This window comes from Capra hircus, chromosome 13 (assembly GCF_001704415.2).
Source record: "Capra hircus breed San Clemente chromosome 13, ASM170441v1, whole genome shotgun sequence".
Taxonomy (NCBI): domain Eukaryota; kingdom Metazoa; phylum Chordata; class Mammalia; order Artiodactyla; family Bovidae; genus Capra; species Capra hircus.
In genome coordinates this window covers 61,704,470-61,731,372 of record NC_030820.1, presented here as the reverse complement: position 1 = coordinate 61,731,372, position 26,903 = coordinate 61,704,470, and the positions used below count along the sequence as shown (strand labels likewise).

General features: G+C 49.8%; 1 protein-coding gene across 1 annotated transcript; it reads right to left on the bottom strand.

The window, feature by feature from the left end:
* On the bottom strand, positions 801-26,629 carry BPIFB4 (BPI fold containing family B member 4). The gene is made up of 16 exons (XM_005688391.2): positions 26,516-26,629; positions 25,448-25,510; positions 24,430-24,949; positions 23,375-23,479; positions 22,483-22,626; positions 21,252-21,315; positions 20,727-20,787; positions 19,627-19,718; positions 17,658-17,861; positions 16,296-16,349; positions 13,562-13,732; positions 11,346-11,413; positions 9,287-9,329; positions 7,024-7,087; positions 4,492-4,568; positions 801-824 (listed from the first exon to the last, which is right to left on the bottom strand). The coding sequence occupies exons 1-16, from the start codon at positions 26,619-26,621 to the stop codon at positions 801-803; spliced, it is 1,860 nt and encodes a 619-aa protein (XP_005688448.2). The 5' UTR covers positions 26,622-26,629.

Sequence of the window (26,903 nt, the reverse complement as noted above, 5' to 3'; positions counted from 1 at the left end):
GGACCTGAGATGCACCCATCCACCACCCTTCCGGACCAAGGTAAGTCACATGCTGGGAACACAGAGAAGATGAGGAGGGGAGAGGGCAGGTGAAAGCTGAGAAAGGAGTGGAGACCTTTGTCATCTTGGGAATGGGAGTTAGGCCAGAGGGCAGCCCTCCAGCAGTGTGCAGTCAGTTTAATGACTTTGAACTTGCTACTTCTGAGTGTTGACCCTCCTCGTGCACTGTGGAATTGGGGGTGGGGGACCTGAGGAATGAGAGATCAGCCAAGCCGAGAGCTGAAGAAGGCAGTGAGAACTGAATTAAGGTCCCCCCTTGCCCATCCACAGGTCCTCAGAGGTGTCTGGCATTTTTCAGTCATGGACTGAACCATCTCTCATAGGCTGTAGCTATATCTGCCAGATGCCCCCTGCGAAGTCTTGAACAAGGAAACAAACACCCAGACCCTGAGGGAGGGTCCTTTGGGGAGACTCGTCCCAACTGCAGGGAAAGAGGAATCTTTTATTGAAGGCATAAAGTTCTCAGCTTGGGGTCTGGCGTGGCGTCTGAGAGGCCTCGGTCTTCTAGGAGAACCCTATGCCCCTGCCGGGGGCTGACGATGGATGGGATTGTTCGTCAATGGGGGCAGTGGCTGGACCCTTTCTCAGGGCAGCAACAGGTGAGAAGAGGGGTGGAGGGGTGGAGAGGGACCTGTTGAGGAGCTGAAGAGACTTGGAGCTGGGGACCGTGTCAGGCCAAGCCTTTCCAGGACTGGTTCCGGCTTCTCCCCAGGCTGTGGCAGCATCTCTGCCTCTGTCATTCAGGTGCTCAGCACCAGAAGGTCCTTGGAGGGCAGAACACAGAGCTGGTTAGTGAGTGGGGCGGTTTCTGGCTGCAGCTCAGCGGACAGCCGCCTGCCTTGGGCTCAGGCCAGTCGCATTTCTTGGCAGCAGTAACTCTAAACAGTGGAGACAGCTGGGGTCAAAGGGGCCTGAGAATCACCCTGGCGGTGTCACTAGCTTACTGTGAGCAGGGGATCTTGGGCAAGACACTTCCCACCCTACCCCTCATTTCCTTCTTTTCCAAATAAAGAGAAGCAGGCCTGAGCCCCTCTCCAAACTCTTCCAAACTCCAGTTTTCATAATTAAAAAGATCTACAACAATAATAAAAGCAACAGACTTAATTCATAGCACAAATGAATACCCATGTGTCCATACTGGTATAAGTAATTGAGTAAATAAATAAATGAGGGAGAAGGGGTAACTTTTCTTTATAGCAGAACTCCAATTAATAAGTGTGAAAGGGATTGCAGAGATTTAAAAAAATCACCATTCAGGCAAACAGCACAGTAATAACTGTTGAAGGCAAAAATCATTAATGAACGACAAAATTAATGGGAAAAGTGTGGTGAGAAACAGAATATTTGCATAGTGTTGAAGTTTAGGCCCCATGTGATACTGATTAGTTATAAAGGGAGAACATAGTAACTTGGTGGAGAGACCTGGCAGGATCCACCTTAACCACAAGAGCAAAGCTGAACATTTCCGGGAAGGAGATGCTGACGTCACGTGCCCTGGCGTGGCACCCTGACAAGGGCACAGCATTGTTTGGCAGCATTCTTGCCAAAAATACATAACCTCATCTAATTATGAGAAACTATCAGTCAAATCCAAATTGAGGGACATCCCACACATCCAGCCCAACTCATCAGAAATGTCAAGGTCGCAAAACACAAGGAAAATTGAGGAACTGTCCCAGATTGAAGGGCGCTGAGGAGGTGTGACCACCAGCTGTGAAGTGGAAGCCTGGATCCCGAACCAGACAAAGGACATTAGTGGGAAAGCTGGGAGGTGAGGCCTGTGGATTTGTACTAATGTTAATTTCCTGACTGTGATCATTGTACTTGGATTACAGCAGATGCTGACACTGGAGGAAGATAGGTGAAGAGTGTTCTGGAACTCTCTCTGTACTATTAACCCTCTCTGTACTATTTTTGCAACTTTTCTATAAGTCTAAAATTATATTAAAATAAAAAGTTAAAATAAATGGCTAGACCCTTATAGTAGTAGTAATAAGAAGAAGAATAGCTACCAATTACAGAGGGCCTATAAGACTCTTGAGAGTCCCTTGGACTGCAAGGAGATCCAACCAGTCCATCCTAAAGGAAATCAGTCCTGAATATTCATTGGAAGCACTGATGCTGAAGCTGAAACTCCGATATTTTGGACACCTGATACAAAGAGCTGACTCATGAGAAAAGACCCTGATGCTGGGAAAGAGTGAAAGCAGGAGGAGAAGGGAATGACAGAGGATGAGATGGTTGGATGGCATCACCAACTCAATGGACATGAGTTTGAGCAAGCTTTGGGAGATGGTGAAGGACAGGGAAGCCTGGTGTCCTGCAGTCCATGGGGTTGAAGAGTCAGACACAACTGAGCCACTGAACAACAGAGAGCCTACAAGAGCCTCTGAGTCTTTCTCTTTTTCTCTGAATCTTTCTTTAAACCAGTGATTTTTTCACCTTTCAGACCCAACACCCATTTTTCATTTGATTATAGGTCTTCATATTACTTCCTTTATTCTGAAACAAATCTCATAGATTACATAATCTACTGATACATATAGTTTAAAAGCCAGTATAATTATTTTACTGGAATATACAGAAGAAATAAAAGATAAGTAATTTATAACAAAATAATATGTATTGAGTCAGCCAAAACATTAGTTTAGGTTATTCCATAAGATGTTACTGAAAAACCCAAATGAACTTTTTGGCCAACCCAATATTTTGATATAAAATGCTCAAGCGTGATTATTCAGAAAAGAAAATTCATCCCTACTCATTTTAAAATTCCCTTCAGGTTGGGGAGGTGGATCGCAATACAGTCTCACTTGAAAACCCCTGGTCTGAGCTGTCTCTGTTATTTCAGTGCAAATCCTGCCTCTCACTAGCTGAGTGACCTTGGGCAAGTGGCCTATCCTCTCTGATACGCAGGTCCTTCACCTACGATGTAAGGCAAACATTGACCAGAGCCCCGGAAAGGCCCAAATGCGTATAAAACAGTGCGGGGCGCACCGCACTTGCTCAGTAAATGGTAGAAATGATGACAGCGGTGATGGTGGGGATAATAAATTTCTGCCAATCCTGTTCACATTTCCCAACCCATTTTTAACAAGTGAATGATGACTGTTAACACTGAAATGCTGTATCTCATTTAATCTCTCACTGTCAACTCCGTGAGGTGGGTGGTGGTGTTCCCCATTTTCAGATGAGGAAACTGAGGCTCAGAGTAGTGCTGAGGTCCTGCAGGCGCTCAAGAGAAGGGACCATGACTGGCGCCCCTAAGGACGGCCCAGGGCCGGCATCTGACCCACACTGCCCATCCAAGGTCACTGCCACCTGTCTCGACTCTTCCCCAAACGTGGGGGGAGGTGGGCTGTCCCCTGGGCTGAGGCCCAAGCCTGGCATGAGTGTGAGGAGCTGGGCTCTCGGCACACAGCTGGTGGCTATGCAAATAGGTGCCACCTTTTGAAAAGGACTTCGTCAATCTGGGATCATGTTCCGGGATCATGTTCTAAAGAGCTACATCCTGGAGTCAGAACAGTTTGTGCACCAGGATGCACACTGCACCTTCTTTATTACAGTGATGCTGATAATGACAGACACTTCTAGAATGCTGACTCTGTGCCAGGGGCTGTACAAGGCACTTTATGTGCAGAACCTCTTTTATCCTAAATGCAGCCCTGTAGATACACACTATGATTACCCCCTTTGTATAAAGGAGATAACTGAGGCCCAGAGTCACCCAGCTGGAAACTGACAAAGTCAGGATTTAACCCGAGGCCAGTGGACGCCAGGACCCTTATTCTTTAACTCCAATGCTCTACTGACCAACCCCCTGATCAAGCAGTGTTTAAAAATAAAATTCCAGAGAGACTGGAATGAAAAATAACAAAATGTTCTAAGGGATAATTTCTGGGTTGCAAATATATCTAGGAAGATAAACATGTGTTTGTTTCATCTTTTTTGTATTTTTTGAATTTCAGATATTGAACATATGTGCATTTTGGAAGTGGTAACAAGATCCCCTCCATAGCACCAGCCATGATTCCTATTAGCAATTATTCAGGAATATTTTCCCAAAGGCCCATCTACCCACTGGTTGAAGCTTTGCAAGGGCCAGGGTTTTTGTTCACTACTGTTTCCTCAGCCCCTTGGGCATTGTCTGGCACATATTAGGTGCTCAATAAAAAACTTTCTGATGAACTATGTCACACTTTCACTTTGGGCAAGTCCTTTACTGCTCTGAGCCTCAGTATTCCCATCTGTGAGATGGGGGCAATGATGAAAGCTTCCTTTAAGGCTCCTAGCAGCTTTGTTTCTTGTTCCCTCAGCCCCATTCTTTGAAGGTAGAGGCTGCTATTATGCTGCCCTTCCCTTCCCTTCTCTTCTTCCTCCCAATTCCTGGGTTTGCAGAGAAAGGCAGAACAGAGCTCTGTCTCTCCTTACCTCCAAGATGTCAATGTCTGCATTGCTGAAGTCGATGTTGAGGATTTTGGGAAGAGGGACACCAGAGCCCAGCACAGCTGTGGGGAAAAAAAGTGATCAGGTACAGTCAGCATGGCCAAGAGGCATCAATCTTCCCGAAGCCTCCAGTATTGTGTCTTTCATGCCTCCAGGACTTTGTCCTTGCCCGTCCTTGTGCCGGGAGCACACAGCCTCAGCCTTGCCTGCCGGCTGAGTTCTGAGCCTTCCCTGAAATTCTGTTTAAATGTCACCTCTGTGAGCTCTCCTACCCACCAGGCTGAGCAACCCTGGGCTCCTGCCACTCTTCCCGAACAACTGCATTTCGGAAACCACAACATACTAATGCCCTGTCTTCGCATCTGTCACCACCTCCAGATTGTGAGTTTCTTTAGGCAAGGACTGTGTCCCCAGCATCACCCAGACCTGGGTGGAGCACAGAGGAGGAGACGGAGGTTTGCTGAATGAAGACACGGAAGGAAACACATGGGACCCCAACGAGTGACCTCCGTGGATGGTCTAGATCATCAGATGGTTTAGATCAGAGCCTAAGCAGACCTGCTGATTAACATTCTAGAAAGAAAGAAGAGAGCGAATGAGGAAGGGAGCCAGGAAAGTGGGGGGAGGCTTGTGGGGAACACGGGACTGAGTGAGGCTGAACACACTACCTGACTCCAGCAGGATTTTTCAGAGGACTAAGGACATTGTGAATCTACCCCCGAGGAACCTATGCAGTATTTCCCAAACTTGCTTGGTCATGGAACCCTTTTCTCAGAGTATCTTGTGGGACTGATTTTCTATGGAACCCTTTTTGGGAATCATGGATCTAACCCACCCTTTCACTTTTGAGAATGGTAAATCGCAGTACAGTGAGATTGAGGGACTTGCTGCCAAGTTCCCAGCACCTCCTAGAGGGGAAGCCCAGGTGGGCATCTCCAAGTATCGGCTCCCAGGTCAGCCCAGCCCCATCCATCTCCTGACATCATCTTCTCCTACCAGGGAACGAGCGTGGGCCTGGTGACCAGCGCTTTTCTGTGGTTCTGATTCAGTCCCCTGAAAAAAGGTCTGATTGACATCAAGAGTTCTCCAAACAAATAGCTGGTACAGCTGATGCCACCCTGCTTCATCCCCTCTTCCAGGATGCAAAAGTGGGGAGAGAGAGGTTGGGGTCCAGTAGCAATGAGACCAGCTGGGACTTGGGGCCATTTGCTGCAATGTTTGCACCTGGACATACCTCTCCTCAAGCAAGAAAATACAAAGAAACGGTATGGGACTAAAAATAAGAGTTGGGGCAAATTCTGGACAAAAGATACAAATAAACCGAAAACCTAACTGCCACTTTTGAAGAGCCTGGACCAAAGAAGAGGAGGTCGGGAACACAAGCAGGGTACTGTGCATGCCCTATACACACAATACCACCTAGGGGTGGACAAACCACTTAGGTCACCCCTCCAGCCTGACCACTGGACCACCCTTACCCTCACTACATATAAGAAGCAAGCTTGCCCCACTCAGGGAGACAGTAAGCAAGGGAACCTGTCGTTTGTTCTTGCTCCCCACTTGCTGCAGCAGGGACCCCAATAAAGCCTTGCTTGCATTTCTTGTCTGGCCTCTGATCAATTTCTATTGATTAAGGGGGCCAAGAACCCTGGTTGGTAACAGCTTGAGGGCTGTGGTTCTTGATGGAGCAGCTGACCCAACCTCCTCCTACTGGCCCCAGGGCTCAACAAGGAGCCACAGAGATGGGGCACCACGCTGTTTGATCTATTTATAAATTTGGGCAAGAAAACCCTCTAACTGACCATGTAACTGTCTAGGGGGTTAGGAGGCTGGGAATATTGATAACAGCAACTGTAGTTCTATCTGTACTGATCGAACTTTTTACATTAATAAAATACACATGTGGTCCCTGTGCAAGTAAAAATAAATATACAATTAAAGATAAGTCAGAAAAAATAAGTCAGGAACACAGCCATGTAAATTAAGTTTAAAATGGTTAGGAAGGCAAATTTTATGTTTTATATATATGTGTGTGTGTGTATATACATATATATATATATCTTACCACAACTGAAAAGAAACCCAATGAAAATAAATATAAAAAATAAATCCAGAAACATTTTGGACTGTATTTGAAGAAAAAAAAAAAGAGTTTAGAAGGAAGTATACCCAGATATCAGGATTAATTGCCTCTGGGAAGTGAGATTTTCTTTTCCAACCTTTCTGGACTCTAAAATGTACACACATATAATTTTCGCTTATAATCAGAAGTTTACATAGATAATCAGAGAAATCAGTCAAATAAGGTGGGGCAGGGAAATAATCCAGCAAAAGCAGCAAATAAAGAAGTTGATGGAATCTTAGGGCAATATTTGCATTCAGAGGCTGAGATAAATAAGCTTAGAGTGAAGGTCTCAGGAATGCTACTGAGGTGGAACAGCTGTGCATCAAATATGTCCAACAAACCAGTAACCCCCTGATCCCCAGGCCACGCACCCCTGGGGCACCCTCTCTCACCATTCATTGCAGGCATGAATGCCAGGTCAAAAATCTTCCCGACCAGCACATCCAAGAGGCCAACCTGCAGAGGAAGAACGAAAAGGCAGAGATATGCTCAGGTCCGAAGGGATCCTTGAGGGACCCCCACCACCACCACCGCCCTGTGGCTGGAGAGGAAGCCAAAGAGCATCTCCGGAAGAATCTGGGAGCTGCAGCCAGAGCCCCTTGATTCCAGAACCACCAAGCCTGAGGCACATCTGGTCCACCTGCTCCTTGTACAGATGGGCAGGCTGAGGTCCAGTGCCCAGCAAGTGCTGGTCCAAGGCTCATGGTGAGGCAGAGACTGAGGGAGATCAGGTCTTCCCAAGGGGCAAAGAGCACAGGGTCTTTGGTGGCTTGGAAGGCCCTTGCGCTTTGTGACCAGCACTTCAGGTCCCCACCCCAGCTCAGCTTCCATGGACCTCCAGGCAGCTTCCCTCACCTGTCTGACCCCCAGTTTCCTCAGCTGTAAAATGGGCCAGCAAGTCCAGCTTGCAAGGAAGCAGTGAGGATTAGGAGCAGGTCATATAAAATGCTTGGCCCTGAGCCTTTTCATAGAGCATGTGCGCATGCTATAGCTGTGTCCAACTCTTTGCAAGCCCATGGGCTGTAGCTCGCCAGGCTCCTCCGTCCATAGCATTCTCCAGGCATGAATACTGGAGTGAGTTGCCATGCGCTCCTCCAGGGAATCTTCCTGACCCAGGGATCAAACCCGTGTTTCCTGCTCTGCAGGCAGATACTTCCCCTCTGAGTCACCAGGGAAGCCCTTTTTCATATAGAACCGCTCTTCACTTCTCTAAACCTTGCTTTCTACATCTGAAAACATGAGTGGACAATCATTACCTCAGGGAGTACTTGTCCAAACCAAACGTAAGCTCTTCTGTGCAGAATGCCTGCCATGGCATGGTGCCACGCGATACTATGGTGGCAGAGCATGGGATTCAAGTCCCAGCACTCCTCTCACCTGGTGGCTCTGTTGGTAAAGAGTCTGCCTGTAGTTCAGGAGACCCAGGTTCAATCCCTGGGTCAGGAAGATCCCCTGGAGAAGCACATGGCTACCTGCTCCAGTATTCTTGCCTGTAGAATCCCCGTGGACAGATGAGCCTAGTGGGCTACAGTCCATGGGGTCATAAAGAGTCAGACACGACTGAATGACTAACACCCTGCCTCTTACCAGCTCTGTGACCTTGGGTGGGTCACTTAACTTCTCTGTGTTTGACTCTCTTATTTGGAAAGTGGGCCAATAATTGCACCTACATCATAAGTTTGATTTGAGATTCAATTTTAAAATAAATAAATAAACAAAAGGTTAATGTGGTGCCTGATGCCAATTTCTATTGCTCCAGAAATATTCATTAAATATCCAATTAAGTATTGGTGTCTTTTTCCATTTGGAGTCCAGAGATTTCCATTCTAGTCTGAGCTCTGCCCCAACCAGCTATAAAGCACGTCACTGCCACTATCCGGGTACCATCTATAAAATCTATAAAATCTCTCCATCTATAAAATGAAGTTGATGATACCAATCCTATGAGTTGTTTGGATAAGAAAAGCACCATGACTGTCTCTGCGTAAGTGGAAATCTCACCCAAACTTGGCCCAGAAAGCAAGCATCAATTTCATTGTCAATTTATAAAATCAGTCAGTTTGGTTCAGTCACTCAGTTGTGTCCAACTCTTTGCGATGCCAAATGGGCATTTTCAAAGTCTTAGGTGGAGTGGGGGACACAAGAATGAAAAAACTGATGAAACAGGACCAAATTCTAGAATAAGAGTGTCTCAGATTCATGGATCCTTAGAAAGGCAGAATTCTAGAACGTGGAGGTTTCAAAAGAAATTCAAACCTGTTTGCCTTACAGATGAGGAAATAGTCTCAGAGTGGGTAGGTATAGCCAAGGTCACACAAGAGTCAGTGGCAAAGCTGAGTGCTCCAATCCAGGACGGAAAAGGTCCCAGAGGTCTTGGCTGCCCCCACTGCTACCTGCCCTGAGGCGGAGGATTTGGGCCAAGTGATCCCCGTGGGGGCAGTTAGAACGGGACACCACAGGCATGGTGGAAGGAGCTGGGAGTCAGGACTCTGCCCCTCACTTGCTTTGTGGGCCTCAGTTTCCCCATCTGTAAAATGAGCCCTGACAGCACTGATGCCAATCAACGCTCTGGAATTCACCGCCATCCCAGTCCCCAGCCAGCCTCACGGCGGTGCCATTCCCAGACTTGACTCTGGGGCCTGAGCTGGTACTTACATCAAAATTGCCCACGTTTGAGGTTCTGAGGTTGAGGCTGGTCCTGCAGATGAAGAAAACAGCTCGTCAGAAGGAGCTACTGGGACTTCCCTGGTGACTCAGTGGCTAAGACTCGGAGCTCCGGATACAGGGGCCCCGGCTTCAGCCCCTGGTCAGGGAGCTAGATCCCACATGCCTCAGCTAGGAGTCTGTATGCTGCAACCAAGAGTTCGCAGTAGACCGCAACAAAGACCCAGTGCAGCCAGATAAAGAAAGAAAGAAGTAGCGACTGCCGAGAACCAAAAGAGGCTCACATTTCAGTGTAAGAAGACCGTCCACCAACATTCTCAGGGAGACCCCTCTGGGTCTGGGGGAGTTAATATGAGTAGGGCTGGTCTCCATTACGGAGCATTAACTATGTACCAGACACGATGACAGGTGCATCAGGCTCGCGTCGCAGCTATGTGTCTTTGGCAAAGTACTTAAGTTCCCTGTGCTTCGGTTTCCTCCTCTGCAGAGTGGGTGTCTATAAGCACTAAATAGGGTAATTCAAGTAAATCCCATAGAATCACCCCTGGTAACTGGTGAGTGCTATGCCCACATGAGCATCATCACTACCTGGCAAGATCCTTCAGGAATTCCATGAAGGAGGAACCAGAGGCTCCCAGGAAACCGGCCAAGGCCACAGAGCTGGGAGACAGAGCCCCAGACTCATGCTCTGAGCTGGACTCATGCTCTGAGCTGGACTCATGCCCTGAGCTGCACTCACGGCTGCTGTGCTGTTCTGAGCAGGGAGGCCCGAGCCTGGGTTCAAGGTCTTTCTCTGCACTTTGAGGGCTTCTGTCTCGCTGCACCTGAATCTCACATGCAAACCAGCAGTCCCACCTGAGAGAGGCTGGACCAGATCTGCTCATGGGCAAAGGGACATTGGAGCCACTGGCCTCCAGGGGGAAGAGAAATCAGTGAGGAACAATAGAGGCTTCTCAGGGGAGAAGACTCTGCTTCAGAATGTAGGAGTCCTTTCCAACTTCTCCTCCTATCCCTCCTCCTTCCACGACCGCTCCATCCAGGACACCCAAGCTCTTTCCTGCCCGTGGAAGTTTGCCGGCTCTGTTCTCACTGACTGGAACCCCCAGCTCTCCCCACGGCTGCCCCCTGCTCCCCTTCCAGGCCTCAGTCTCAGACCTCCTTAGATAATGCTGAATGGCTCCAGTTAACATCACAGTAGGAGCAGCTCTCACTGTTGAGCTTGATAAATATTTGTTGTAAGACAAAAACCTTACAATGAACTAGGCACATGCTGTCTTGAAGTGGGACCCTTCAAGACAATAATAGCAATAATAATTACCCTTTCAGCCATAGGCTGTCAAGAATTAAATGAATGAAGACACCGTGAAGGCTTAGCTCAGTGTCTGGCACATAGTAAGCATCCAATAAATAACAGCTATTATGAGTCCTATAAGGTGGAGACAACGATGCCCATTTTCAGATGAGAAAATTGAGTTTCAGAGAGGCAAGGTCACTTGGCTTACATCACACAGCCAGTCGGGGGTCATGGAAGGATCTGAACCCATACCGCTGGCTCCACAGCTGGTGCTTGTAACCATTCGACACAGCTCCAAATCAGACAGACATGAGTTGGCTCACAGCGCACCACCACCACCCCACCCCCGTTCTCATATTGTGGCCTTCCTTGAGTAAATAAATCCACCTCTCTGAGTCTTAGTTTTCTCCTCTTTAAAATGGGAGAATAATCGCCCTGCTTCTGCAAGGCTGAATGACACTAGACACAGCAGTAGCCAGAGCCCGGCTGATCACCAGCAGCAGCAGTGGTATCATTACTGCCCGTGCCGTTGCTGGCGGCAGGTCCTTCTGTGAGGCTCACGGCTCCACCCTTCTTGTCCTGCTCATGCCAGTGGTTTAGGCAGTTATGGCCCATTTTCCCCTGTGCAGTCCCTTGGATTTACCCAGCAGCCAAGTCCAAAGACCTCTAAGCCCTCCCTGTGAGTTGGCACCAGACATAAGAATGCCAAAGAAGTCTTTATGAAAAGCGAGAACCCTCAGCAGCAAACCCTCTTACTTGTCCAGCTTGGCGTCAATCATAAGCTTATCATTCTCCACGGAAAACATGGCCAAGAGTTCTGCATCCTGGAGGAAAGGGAAGGTGAATGGAATGTCACTGCCATGGTACAGCAGTCATTGCTCGCTGGGGTCTCCCTGTGAGACCCCCAGTAACACACAATGTAATGGATTTTCCCCACCTCTGGAGGGAAGGAGCTAGAAATCATAAATTGCCTGCATTAACTGTTGTTCACAAGTAAGTTACAGCAAAGGCTGGAGGAACATTCTTCGGAAAGACAACAGTCACAGGAAGCTAATGATTGGCGCAGGAGTCAGGTATGTTTACTGAGTTTCTCTGAGCTGTCTCAGAGGAGGCGGGCATGGCCTGCAGCCTAGGGGACCTGCTTCAGAACAGTTGTTGTAGATGCGATTGGATATCATCACTGTCAGTCATAACTGCCCCACCCACCCCCCTCAAGAGAGGGCATAAAAGGTCCAGATTCATCCCCTTCTCTAAGCAGAAGCCTGTTGTCAGAAGATCCCTCTTTGCTTCTCGGCCCTCCCCTCCCCCCAAAATAAAATAAAACAATTCTGTCTTGTGAGGAAAGGGAAGCTCCCAGCAATTTCAGGTGATGCTATAAGTAAAAACAATAATTAAGATGATGGAAAAGAAGCAGGAGCACTGGATGTATATAACAGAGACCTATCCAAGTGTGGGAAATCCTCCTAGGGAAATGGCACTTGAGCTGAGGCCTGAAGGGTACGTACGAATTCACCAGATGGAAAAGAGGGTGTGAGAATGATCCAGGCAGTGGGAAGGGCGTGTACATTAGAGCTAGGGCAGGAAAGGGGTTGGCAGAGGGACAGAGAGAAAACCAGAGTGTGAGGAGGGAGGGGACTCCTGGAGGCTGGAGTGGGGGTGGGGCCAGACCAGGCAGGGCACATGGGCTGGAGAGGAATCAGGTCTGATCCAGGGGGCAGTGGGGTCACAGCAGGGTTCTGAGCTGGATCAAATGTGTGGGCTATTGATGGAAAAAAATTCCCGCACGGAAGGGACAAATCAACAGAGGACTGGATGAGGGGCAGCCATCTCCACTCCTGGGTGAGAATCAGCCCTTTTGATTTCTCATCTGACAATGCCTAGCATGGACTCTGTGTGCGCTCCAGCCGACTAGAAGCGGCTCACCACGTCTCCAGCCCTGGGAGGAGAGACTGGGAAGATACAGCAGACAGATACAGGAACAGAACCCTAAGTATCTGAGCCCGAAACTTTCACCAAGGAGGGGGAAATGGCACTAAACACAACTGAGCACATTCCTTCCACAAATATTTACCAAACACCTACTGTGCACCAGCTTCTGTGCCTGGCCCTGGGGATCCTACAGTGAATAAAACGGTCTGTGTCTCTGCCCAGTAATAAACTAACCAATGAATTCATTTAATAAAATCACATTAAGGCTATGAGCAATGTAAAGCAAGGGAGACAGAGAGAGAGATGGGAGGGGTGGGAGTATTTGAGACAGGTGGTCTGGGAAGACCTCTCGGAGGAGGTGACATTAGATCAGAGACCTGATGAAAGTCAGGCTGTGAACCACACAGACGTCTGGGAGAAGAGCATTCGAGACAGAGGCAACAGCATGTGCAAAGTCTCCAGGTGGGACTGTGCCTGGCATATTGGAGGAACACCAAGGGGCTAAAAGGTGACCAGAGGATGCTCAGGAAGGACTTTATGGACGATAGTTGGAGGATGGGCTGTGTTTAAATTTTGATCAAAGGAGTAACATCATTTTAAGAGGATTCTCCTCTATGAAATAATTTTGGAAATTGTTGTATTTGTATCTTTTCCCTCCTGGGTACCAGGGACAAATCTTGTTCCCCTTTCTTCAGCCTCTAGTAGAAAACACAACACATAGTAGGTGCTCAATAAATATTGCTCAATGAATGACTGAGGACTGCTTTGCCATAGGGTGTGGTACACAACCTGTGGGAATAATACCAGCCAGCACTTTTGGCTTCCTTCTGGTGTTTCTGGTACTTCTCTGAGCATCTCATTAATGCCCTGCTGCCACTGCTATGGGGGGAAAAAATCAAGTCCAAAGGTCACACAGCTATAAGTGCCCTTAAAGCTTGGATGTGAATCAGGTCATCTGGCCCCCAAATCCAACTCATAGTCACCGTGGTGGGAACAGTGGGGAGGTGTCTGCAGACTCCCGGAGACCGCCCACCCCCACTTACCACATCAATGAGGCAGATGGTGGTCTCGACATCATTGGGCTGGGAGACCATGACCTCAGAGGTGGCGAACACCTTCACCACTGCCTGGTCCTTCTGCAGCATCACCGAAGGTGGGTTCGGCACCTGGATCCTGATGGTGAGGGGGTGGGACTCAGGGTATTGCTGGAACACCTGTGGGCAGACACCAGGTGGGGTGAGCAGGGCCATCCATGGTGGAGGGGGACTCAGGGGGTCATCAGCCAACCTCTAAGCACACACAGCAGAGGGTCCCACACTGGATCCCTTCAGAATCTGCAGTATCACTTGAGTCCTACAAACCACAGGCAAAGCCTCCATCCACTGTGGGGTTTGGCCAGGGGCTGTCTTCTCCAAGCCTCTCACAAAGAGATATCGTGAGAATTCAATGTAATCATGCCAGCAAAGCTTCAGACTCAATACCTGACACAGATACTGTGGAAATGCTCAAAACCTGGTCCTTAGGGAGGTGGGGTCCTGGAGGGCTGGGGAGCTGGGGTTGGGAGAGGGACACTGAGCTTGGTGCTGGACATTCATGATTTCATTGACTCATCACAACTCCATACATTGCTTTTCTTCTCCATATTACAGATGAGAAAACTGAGGCTCAGAGGGGGAACATCAAGCAAACTGCCCAACGCCAACAGGAGAGCTGAGGTTCTAGGCCAGGTCCATGTGACTCAGGAGCCCACGGCCTCTCTCCCTTCCTACTGACTCCGGATGTCCCACCTGGAATGAGAAAATCTACAATTCCAGGTGCCTTTCAGTGAAATTCCCAGAGCAAGGCACAGCCTGCCCCACCCACCTGGATTTGCTGGGGTCTCTGAAGACACATGGTGGGAGGGATCAGAGCCTGTTTGCTGCTCACTGATTCCTCCAAATTGGCTAAAGGGACCAGTCATCAAACGACCAGCCCTTATATTTACTAAATAACTGCTTTACCAAAAAAGTTTAAGGAACATTTTTCTTAAGTATGTTCAGTGAACATAAATATATAGAAAAAAATCCCAAAGTTACTTTAAAAAGAAACCAATTTAAACATCAGCTTTCTATACCCAGTGCAGGGTGTGTCCTGATCCTAAGAAGGCATTCATTTTCCTGACCACACTCAAGGTGAAACTCTCCTGGGAAACTCTTGATCTAACAGCTAATCTAATAAACATAGCCAACTGACCACTCAGCGGACTCACCTTTGGGCAAATTGACTCTCAACAAATTGATAATTTGGTGCATTGGCTTCTCACAGAAGGGTTTTCAGGATATTTCCACAGAGGGGCCTGGTGTCCCAATCACCTCCACCCCAACATGCAGAATCTCCAAGAATTCACAACTCTCCATTCACAGAAACCCTGAGAGGTTACCCTGAACTCTCCCCACAGCCGCGGAAAACTCAGGCTATCTATCCTGGCTCTGGTCAAGCGTCTCTTGGTAACTCCAGGAGACATTCCTCCGTGTCTGGCCTCAGTCCCTCCCTGCTACAGGCCCCGCCCCATATGACGGCCTGAGTCTTTGCTTCACTGAGCTCAGCGGGGTGGTGTGGCCGCTCTGAGCTGGTTTCCCCACCTGTAAACCGGGTTTCTGGCCCCATGGATGGGAGGAGGATTAAAACCACATGAAACTGTGGAGTCTTAACAACTTTCATGAACCATAAAGTGCAGTGCACGTAAGAAGTGGTCCAATAAATGAAGGTCCAGTTGATTGAGGGGCCCGCCTGCCTCCTGGCGATGCCAGTTTGCGCCATTAATGGTGCCCTGCGATTCAGCTTTCAACCACACGAGGGCGATAGTGACCATTTGTTGAGTGCAGTTTCCTTTCCTTTGAATTCCACCCAGAACGAGATGGGACAGGTAGACAGGAGATGAAAAATGTCTAAAATGGCTGTCAATTACAGAAATCCCTGGCAGCTGTGTAACACCATGTAAGAAGCTCTTTGCTGCCAGGTGCAGGGTAGCATGCCTGGAACCAGAGCTAGGAAGAGAACTGGGATCAGAAAAGCCTTTGTTCCAACTGTGTATGGCAGCTGATCCAAGGCTGCATTTTGCTCTTTTAAAAAATAAATAAATAAGTTAACCAGAACGATCATAGTTAACGTTTATCAAATGCCTACTCTGGGCCTAGATTCAACTCCCAGAGCTGCAGTCACCTTGTGGGGTTGGCATTTTTGCCCGTTTTTCCAGGTGAAAAAACCGAGGCTCAGAAAGAAGTCATTTGCCTAAGGGAGTATGGCTGGGATGTGCTGAGCTGGAATCAAATTCATGTCTGTCTGCTCCAAAGATGTGGCTCTTTCCCCGTAGGCCTCCATGCTCTCCAACCCCACCCCCAAGCTCTGTATCAGTATCTCTGTGTGCATCATCTCCTTTACCCTCCTGGATGAACCTGTGCAATAGCTATTAGCATCCTCCTTTGACTGAAGAGGAAACTAAGGCTCCGAGACATTAAGACTCTTGCCCAAAGACACACAGCAAGAAAGTGACCAGGCTGGGATTGGACCTGGGCAGGTCAGTCCATGGCTAGAGCTCAGGTGCTTTCCACCTCAGCCTCTGCACCCATACACCCCCGGGGGTCTGGCCTCCAAGCCTTTCTCACTGTACTTTCAAGGCGCAGGGAGAAGGTTGGAACACCCACCCTGGTGCTGAGTGTCTTCCCTTCCTACCCAGCTCCTGGGACAGTGAAAGGGAACATGGGGCTGAAGGCAAGGGGAGGCACCACCCATACATACCTTGGGAATCAGGGCTCCCAGTGTGGACGTGGTGAGTGGAGGAAGCTCTTCAAACTGCAGGGAAAGAAGAAGGGTTGTGTGGGTCCCCGGGGCTATGGAGACAGACAGGAATTGCTACCACAGTGATTAAACCTCTACCCCTCTCAGACAACCAGTGGGGGCATGTCCTCTCCCTTAAAGGCCTCTGGGGAGGCCCCACAGGTCCAACAGGGCCCACCATGTGGAGCGTAGTAGCCATTTGGGGGTTAAGTGGATGGGGCAGCCGCTGAAGCTTCCACAGACGGGACTTCTCAGGGCAGGAGGCGAGATCTGAATCTTTCTCCTCTAAAAATGTGAGTCTTCATGAAAACAAGATGGACCTCAGCGGGTCCATGCGTGAAACCCAGTGTCCATTAAGCGCATGATGCCACCACATCCCCGGACTACCTGTGCTATTATTTAGCTAAAGTCTTCCTTAGATGACTAACTTCTAAAGATTATCAAATACTAAGAAATGGAAAGCCAGTACCACTTGACAGAAGGTGACGGCATCTGTAAAACTAAATGCAAGAAAAACAAAACAATGCCCTCACACTGTGCGTGGATACCATTGTCTGTAGTGGGGGTGGGGTGGGGGGCGGTTCTGTACTCCCTGAGTTAAAAGAGGACACCTCAAAGTTTAAGAGAGGGTTACATCATACTGGCACCAAATGGAGACTTGCCTCTTGGTAGACTCAAGGTTGACATAAGGCACATGATGGGGTTATTTTGAGGAACTCTTGTTCTTATGAGATACACACTGAATTTTATGGAACAAAATGTGATGACTCCAAACACTCAAGCTGTTCAACAGCAGATAGAGGGATACGTGGATAGACAGATAGATAGACAGACAGACAGATAAGACAGGTGGATGGATCGATGGATGGATATGAAGCAAATGTGGCGAAATATTAACTGGTGAATCTAGGTGAAGGATATTACGACATTAATTGTATTATTTTGCAGCTTTGATGAAGGCTTGAAATGTTTTAAAAGGAAAGATTTGGAGAGAAAGTGACCCTGGAACATACCTAAAGGTGATATTTTATTCTTATGTCTCTTAATTATGCATTATCAGTGTTTACCAAGCAAAAGGATTCAAAACATTTGTCCTGAGATATAGACATTTGGGTTTATATTATGCTTTTTTAAAGGTTTGGAATAAAATTATGTAGAATTGGATAGGGAGCAACGTTTCAATGTTGTTTAGTGTCATGAGTTTAGGGCTGGACTGTCCATAGTCTTTGCTTTCAAGCCATTTCCCAGGACACTGGGGACCAGAGAGAATCAACAGTGGGCTGTGCGCTGCCCAGCCGCCCCATCCTGGGGGCCGTGACTCACCATGCCATCAGTGATGTCAATATCTAGGGCCCCTTGCTTCTGCAGGAGAGTCAGAACCGAGCCCAGAAAGTTGGCAGAAATGGCCAGTTGGGAGTTGGTGTTGTCGCCCATGGGGGGCAATTCTGGCATCTTCTGCTTGGGAGAGAAGGCTGGCCGCCCCAGTGGGTAGTCGATGAGGTCTCCTCCAGCTTCTCCAACCAAAGTCTGGGGAAGTAGAGAAGAAAGAGGTCACAGGGGAGAGAGGTGCAGAGAGAAGAGTGGAGGAGAGGGGCTGAAGGCTGGAATGAATCCCTGCATTTGCCGACAGGCAGCCTTCCTTGGTTAAACCCACTTTCGTGTATGGTCCCATAAATGCAATTTGTGATGGAATAGCATCTCTTGATGAGATGGTTAGTGAGCATCACCAGCTGGATGGACATGAATTTGAGCAAACTTCAGGAGACAGTGGAGGACAGAGGAACCTCATGTGCTGCCGTCCATGGGGTCGCAGAGTCGGACACGACTTAGCGACTGAACGACAAGCATCTCTTGCAGTTCCTGCTCTATGACCAGCTATAACTGAGCCATGGTTCAGTGCCATGTATTTAGAAGAATGTAAATAGAAGAATGAGAGCCCTCCACTAAGAACGCAGCAAATTGATGCACCTGTACCGCATACACCGGAGTATCTACTCTTTAAAGGCCAGACTACTCCCCATAGCATAAACGGTGCTGTGCGGCCTGCCTCATCTGGAGCCTCTCTGCCTCTCTCACCCCCCTTCCTCGATGCAGCCACCAGGGTCTTGCTTATCTGTACCTCCAGCTCAGCACCCCTGCCATCCATAGATGCTTCCTGCCTGCCGTTTCCTCCCACACTCTCTTCTTTCGCTCTGTCCCACTCCTTTGGCTGGTCTCAGCTCAAGTATCACCTCCTCCAGGAAGCCCTCTGTGACCTCCCTGGGTAAATCATATCCCCTGCTTTAGGCTCTGATAGCCCAGGAATCCCTTTCACAGAGCTCAAGATCTCTAACCGTTTGAGTGACTCTTAGATGGCCCATCCGCTCCTGTAAATGGTCACCTCCCTCAAGTCAAGGATCTTATCAGTCCCAGTCCAGAGTCTAGCCACAGCAGCTAACAGGTGAACATCTCCTGAATCCTCTGTGCTTGTGGATTTACCCGGTGTGCACATATACGTGTGCACAGGTGTGCTGTCTTTGAGGGCATGGGTGTGCATGCTCTGTGTCTGATACAGGAAGTAGAAGGCACTTGTGTGTGCAGCCCAGGGTACGTGTGTATGTGCGTGTGCACGCGCGTGCCCAGTTACAGGCCTGATTCAGTGGTGTGCTTGAGCTAGTTTGCATCAGTTCACAAGAGCCAATTCCAGGCATCTTTCCAACCCTGTGTTCAGTGAGTCATGTTAGTAGCCTGAAATTGGTCAGGGTAAGGGTACTTATACCCAGGAAATCAGCAAACATTACAAATTAGGACTTTTTAAAACAACCATGAAGAATCAGTTGTTAATGTTTACCAGCACACAAATAGCCAGATTCACTCCTCTAACAAACCCAAGCCCACAGCAGCAGCTCCCACAGGTAGAAGCCAGACTGCCTGCTTCAAAGCCAGGATTCACATTTATTAGCTGTGTGACCTTTGGCAAGTGGCTTAACCTCTCTGTGTCTTACTTTCCTCAATAAGAGTGCCTACTTCGGGGTTAATCTACATAAAGTTCTAGGGATGTGCCTGGCACACAGCAAGCACTAGGTGAGTGTTGGCTGTAACTGAATTTCCCAGCACAGCTTCTTGAAGGTCCTCATCCAAACAGGAAAAGGTTTTGTTCAAATGTTGCCTCCCAGGCATTCAGCAGCAGACCTGAGGGTGGGGGTTGAGGGGAGGGACCCTGGGGGTGAGGAGTCAGGGGAGGTAGGGTCCTCGCTCACACCTCGGCCTGTAGGGAAAAGGCCACCTCCCCCACCTGAGCCCAGGCACTCACGTTGAGGTCCAGCTCCAGGAATTCCCCAGTCACGAGCGGGAGGCTGGAGAAGGTGTACTGGACACTTCCCAGTATCCCCAGAGGAATCAGAGCTGCAGGCAAAGGTGGGGGTCACAGGAAGCTCCCCCCACCCACCCAGACACCTTCTTTGTGATCTGAGGGGAGTGAGGCAGCAAGGTTCTGGCTCCAGACACCATGGAAAGAGCAAGCATTCTGGGTTCAAACCCCAGCTCTGCCTCTTCCTTGCTGTGTGATCTTGGTCAAGACCCTGCACCTCTCTGAATCTCCATTTCCTCCCCCTGTAAAATAGGCTTACTAGAACCCCTCGGACAATATTGGTGGTTGGGGGTGGGCAATAAGATTCTGCATATTGATAAGCTTTGTAAGCTGTGAAGTGCCATACTGGGAAGAAATTATGGGGCTCCACAACGTGGTGCTTAATTGAGTTTGGCATTTCTCTGACTGCTTGCGATAAATGGCCCTACCTTCTGGGCTCTTCCAGCCCTGTCTGGCTGTAGAGACTGTGCACTGCCCAACAGGTGCTACCATTATGCTGCGATCTATCTGGATGGAGGACCCTGGAATCATGGAGTGCACGACCTGGACAACCACACGGGGCAGAGTTGCCTTCAGCAATGTTTACTCTGAAATCCTGGACCAAGGGTGAGTGTCAGAGCCTGAATCTGAAGACCTGGACGGTCTCCACGGCGCCCGTCACTCTCTGATCTGGTGCTGGTCACTCCAGTCTCTCTAGGGGTTGAGGCCAGCTCCCCCGTTTTAGAGATGAGGGAACTGGGAAGAGCCTCTCCAAGTCCACACGCTGCCTGGGGGCTGGAAACCCAGTGTCCCGACACCATCACGAGCCGCAGGGCCCAGGGGTCCAAGTGGGAAGCTCCTCCCTCTGGGGCTTGGTGGGGGTGTCCAGGGACAAGAGGAAGGGCCAGGCAGCCCCTCTCCCCTGGCGTCAGACGCACAGCACTGCGTGCACCACAGAGGGCCCTCCTCCAGACATTGCTGTGTCCCCGGCCCCTTCCGAGGGCGGGGCCCAGATCAGGTGCTAGAAGATTCTGGCTGAATGAAGCAAAGAAGGAAGGACTTACAGTCCACGAGACCCAGCTGGTCGTTGACAAGGCCCAGCACCACATCCACGATGGGGCAGAGCTGCAGGGGAGAGAGGGCATGGAATCCTGGTGACCGCGCAGGGCATGGGGGGTGGTGCACAGCGAGAACAATGGTAATAGCGACGGTACTGACTGCCTTTCTGTGCGTGGCCCTATCCTCCCTGCAGCCCTGTGGGGAAGTCTTTCTCATGATTCCCATTTTACAGATGGGAAAACTGAGGCTCAGAGAGGTGATGTGACTGCCACCCAGCTTGGAAGTGCTGGAGCTGGGTTTCCAACCAAGAACTGTGTATATCTCAAGCCTCACCTCTTTATCCCCTCACCAATCTGTCCCTCCGCATCCTTTAGGGCCCTTTCCAGACCCCCAAGGACACGTCCCAGAGCCCGGGCTCCCTCTCTCCTTCTGGGTCGCCTGTGTGCCTGCAGGAACGGGGGCTGCACGGTGGCCCCTCGCTCTGGGGAAAGTTTGTACCTTCTGCTCCTGGTCCTGGGACGGGCTCTTACCAAGTCAGGGAGGACGTTGGCCAGGACTCGATTTACTAAGTTGTCCACAAGATTGGGGAGAAGCCTGAAGAGAGAGCAGATCAGTGACAGTTCAACCAAACAGTGGAATATTACACACCCATGTAAAGGTAAGCAAAAGGAAACTCTTCATGTTTGGTACAGAAAATTCTCCCAAGAGACCAGTGATGAGAGAAAAGTACAAAACAGTGTTTCCAGTATGTGCCCACTTGTGTTAAAATGACAGAGGGGAATGAAATTCACATTCGTGCTTGCTTCATTTGTTTAAAAAGATTGGATGGAGCATCAAGAAACAAATAACCAAGGAGAGCTCTCTGGGAAGGGGGAAGATGGGAGATGGAGAGAGAGGGGGCCATGCCTTTTTATCATGTTATATTTTGAACAATGTACCACCAGATATTTTTCCTTGTGAAAATGTGAATTAAAAATCTATGAAGTTTCTGGGTTTCCTTCCCCCTCCTCATCTCACCAGAACACCAGGGGCTGATTTTTTTCTGCCTCCACCCACCCTGGAGCAGAAAGACTCAGAGAAGCCCACATGAATAGGAAATCTGGGGCTCAAGTTACGCAGTGACTTTCTCTGATCCCACAGTCTAGGTAACATGAGGGCTGGAGAAGAGAGAAACTGATGAGACAGGAGAGGAAGGATTAGGGGGCTTCAGAGAGACCAAGGACAAGGATCTCCCAAGACTAGGGCCAGGGAGTGAAAAGAAAGGGACTCAGTTCTGAGGAGCCCTGATGCGCCCTCATCTGTGACCATCTTCTGGGGGCAGCGTACCGGCCAACATCCAGACACTTGAAAACCCCTCTGGACACAAGGTGTGGACTCGGCCACTTTGTGGGTAGAGTGTAATAGAAAAACCTCAACATCTGATTAAGATCACATTGAACAGCATCAACTGGGAAGTTTCCCTGTGAGTGGGGGCACCATTGGACACAATACCCATGTTAGTCAAGTGACATAAACTCTTAAAATGTGCCGGGTTCTCACCATCTGAATTCTAAAGGGGAAAAATTACCCCCATTTCACAGATAAAGAAAGTGGAGCTCAGAGAAGGTAACAGAACTGTCCAAGGTCACACAGCAAGCAATAGGGAAGCTGAAGAGGTTTGAACCCCAGGCTGCTTCCAGAGTCTCTGTTCTAAACTACGATTTGCCAAAGACAGATCACTCTACCATCTGCCAAGGCACTCCACGGCCCGCTGGTACTCACCCTCGCAGCAGCCTCACTTTGATACCTCCCAGGAGGGTGTCACATCGCTCAATTACCAGCCTTGGGTAACCCGTGCGGTCCATGGTCAGCCGGACTTTGGCCGTGATGTTCACCTCCACTGCGATGTCCAGGAACCCAATAAGACTAGAGGAGAGGAGACCACGGTGCCAGGGAGACAGTGTGTCAACCCCCAGCCACCACATTGCACCTTGGCTTTTGCCCTGGCAGTTCCTTCCATCTACTATGCTGCTGGTTCACGTCTGGGGGTCCCAAACCAGGAGGCTTCCCTGGATCCTCAAGTCATCTGTGAACAAATCCATCCCCACTTAACTTATGAGAGCTTCAAAGGCTGGGAACAGAGGCCAATAAATGAACCTCATGTCTAAATTCTGATTTCCAAGGTGACCACCCAATCATCTTGCTTTGTAGGCATGACTTCATCCCATGGGGATAAATCAATGCAAAGGTCCACCACCTGCAGTCCTCTAATGAGCACCAACTACTTGGCAGACACTATTCAGGGAGACCATCTGTCACAGCGGCTGCAGCCACCTGGGAAAGGATGCATATTGTGCCCACTGCAGGTGAAGACATTATGGCTCAGTGACATTAGGAGAACTGGCCTGACTTCACACGGGCTAAAAGAGAGTTAGGATTTGAACCCAAAGGGCCCCCGAACTCCAACCTCCCAGGATCTTAACCTCTGAGCAGGCCACCTTCACTGCTTGCTGCTCAGATGACCTGAGCCCAAAGGTATAAGCCACGTGTGTGCCGATGACACCTCAGGTATTTTAGTCCCCACATTATGGACAAAAAGGAGAAATGACCTGCCCCAGATCTCCCAGCCAGGATGTAGGGTGGCAGGGACCCCTCTGGAACCAAGAGCACATACCTCTTCCCATTGATGGCCACACGGGTGTACAAGCTCAGGTAGACGCCCACGCCAGGCAGAAGCCGCACAGACACCCGGGGGAGAGTCAACTCCACGATGCGTAACCTGCGGGGGACCAAGAGCAGTGAGACGGCTGCTATCTCCCCTGCCCGGCACCCCACTCCCCAGGGACCGTCCTCCCTGCACCCCCCTCCTCTGTGCCCCATTCATTCTTCTCAGCCCTAGAAAGACCTATGATTCGTGGATAGAGTTTGGAAAACACAGAAAAATTAAAAGCAAAAAATATGCCAAGACCCACTGCCTGGAGGTCTATTGTTTACATTTCCATGTATTCGCGTTGATCTTTTTTTTTTTTTTCATGTAAAAATGCTACTCCTTCTGCCTGTCCCTGCCCAGCTTTGCCTGGTTTCTTCCCACAGAATCTTTAGATTTCAGCTCTAGGTTTTCTTCCTCTGGGGAGCCTCCCCTGATCTCTCCACTGTACGCCTCCTCACTTCTCCATGAACTTCTTAGCACTGTAAGTGTGTAATTGTTTCCAGGCTTCTTTATTGATGCCATATAACCCACCTACCTGCAAGCTCCATCAGGACAAGAGATGTGTCTTGTCTTGGCTCACCATGAGGTTGTGTCCCTAGGGACAATAGAGCGCCCTGCACGTAGTTGGCACTCCAAATATTGGTCAAATTAAATAGTGAATATGAGGAGGAGGCTGAGCATAGTTGAAATTATAATATGTATGCACAATCTTGGGTCTTTTCCACCTCGACTATAACACTATGACCATTCTACAGAGGAGGAAACTGAGACCCAGGGAGAGGAAACGAATGGCCCAAATCACAGGCTAATCTAAAAGGCTGAGCTGGGACTCAACTCAGGACTTTTAACAGCAAGATCCCAAATCACACAAGACTCAAGACATCCAGTCCTGAGGCCAGGTCCTAAAGTGTATGAGACACTGAACACCATCCTTATTCCAACTCCGGGCCCTTGGGGGTGATTATTCCTGTTCGGAGTTCATTAGAGGGCTTGACAGGGAGACCCCAGCCCCTCCTTACCCAGTGATGCCCTCCACGGTGCTGATGATGCCGCCCTCGCCAAGTACGCCCAGGACGCCCCCTCCTCCAAGAAGTCCTCCGTCTCCAAGGAGACCACCTCCGCCGAGCAGGCCTCCTTGGCCTGCTAGGATGCCGTCAGTTGCCAGCATGCCCCCAGTGCCCAGCAAACCACCTGGGCCCAGTGCCCCAGTGGCTACACCAGGCGGGATCTCTCCAGGCCTCAACTCTCGCCGGTGAAGTCTGCTCACGGGCGCCGCGCCTTCAGCAGACCTGTACCGCCCATGGTCCCTGTGGCCGCCGTGCGCATTCTCAGCATTGCGGTAGTTGCTGGTTCGGAGGTCCCTGACGCTTCCATCGGACTCAAGGATCTCACCATATCGGTATTTGCCCCCCAGCTGAGCGGTGTTGTCATTGGCCTCGACGTGACCATACTTGTAATTACCGCCCAGCTGGTGGCCATTGGTATACTTTGGGGGCAGTTCTCGGACGTGGAAGTCATTGTAGGGAACACCACCGACACCTCGGGGCAATTCAGCACGTCTGTAGTCATCGTAACGGTGTCGGCCACCACCCAAAAGACCACCACTGCCGCCCAAGAGCCCTCCACCACTGTGGCCTCCACCACCCAGCAGCCCCCCACCACTGTGGCCTCCACCACCCAGCAGCCCCCCACCACTGCCACCCAGCAGCCCCCCACCACTGTGGCTTCCACCACCCAGCAGCCCCCCACCACTGCCACCCAGCAGCCCCCCACCACTGTGGCTTCCACCACCCAGCAGCCCACCATCACCACTGCTGCTCCCACCACCAAAAAGCCCCCCATCACTGCCACCCAGGAGCCCTCCACCACTGCTACTACCGCCACCCAATAAGCCTCCTCCAACTCCGCCCAACAGGTCACCACCCCCTCCACCCCCGCCACCAAGCAGGCCCCCCAGAAGACCACCTCCCCCACCACCTCCACTTCCACCAAGCAGACCCCCCAGGAGAGGCCCACCACCATCACCACCAGCTTTACCCATGGGCACCTCTCTCAGGGCTGAGCGAAGAACATCGCTTTGCTGCAAGGTGCCCGAGATGGCTGAGGAGAAGCAAAGGTCTCATTCAGAGGCTCGTTCCCCCTCCAGCCCCCAGCACTGCTCGTTCCCTAGTCCCCCTTCTCCCACTGGTAAGCTCCTGAGGTCAAATGGTAAGGCTGCTGCTGACCAGCCCTGACATCCCCATGAACTCGTTAGCTGCTGGCTTTGACCTCGCACACTTTAACCAGATTTCAACACTGTTCAGCCAAACCTGGGTAGATTTTCTTCATGATCCTTCCTTCCAAGCACTCCACACTTTACAGTGTAAAAAACAACAACAACAACAAAAACCCCTACTTCTTAGTGCATTATTCAAATTTATTCCTGGAAAATAGTCAAGGCCAGCATTATTGTCCCCATTTGATGGGTAAAGAAACTGAGGCCTGTGACACTGAGGAAATGTCCCCTTTTTTTCATTCTATGACAGCCTTGGACAAGAATCAGGGTAGGGGACGTATCCTCATTTGCCAGAGGACAAAAGCGAGACCCCCAAGAACTGAAGGCAGGATCAATGACAGCTCCCACTTTTGAGTGTTTTCTATGAACCAGGAACTGTGCCAAGTTTTCAAAAGGTCATTCATTTCATTAGATTCTTGTATCAGTCCTCCAGGATGGGGACCATAATGACACCCTCTTCACAGATAGGAAAACTGAGGTTCAGAGAACTCAAGTCTCTAAAGGCTCAGAGAACTCAAATCATTGGCTATTTCATATATATTTCATATAGCCAATATCTGAATTCTAGGAAGGCTGACTCCAAAACTCAAGCTCTTAATCGCTGCTTTCTACTGCCTCAAGCGTCAACTCCCTAGCATGGTGCCTGGCCCCTAGCAAATGCTCAAGAAGTGGCATCCCACGGAAAAGATGAAACTAAGGCCCAGAGAGAAGCCACCCATCCTTCTGATGTAGAATCTGCCAGTGAGCAGGAGAGTGCTTGGGAATTTCAGAGTCGGCTGGACCTCCCTACTCGCCGCCTGCCACCATTCACTCTGTAGGATTGGACTCACCGTTGCTCAGCACGTCTTTGGTCACCCTGAGGACGGTGTTTGTATCTTGGCGGATGCCACACACAGCCGCCACCGACAGAGCAGCCACACACCATGCCGCCCACATGCTGGCGCTGCTTCTCTGCTAAGGAGACAGCGGGTCACAGGGCTGTGGTTGGGTGCCACCACCCTGCCCAGCAGCTGGGGTTAGCACCACCCCTTCCCAGCCCATCAAGAGTCACACCAAGACCCTGAGGCCCAGAAACAGGGGAAGCCACCCAAGGGCACGTAAGAAGGCAGGCCCAGAGTTCCTGATGCCACCTTCCAAGCTTTGCAAATTGCAGTCAGTTTGGAGACATCATTAACCGAACTGTTCCATAACATGTGTGTTTCATTAATATCTCCCCAG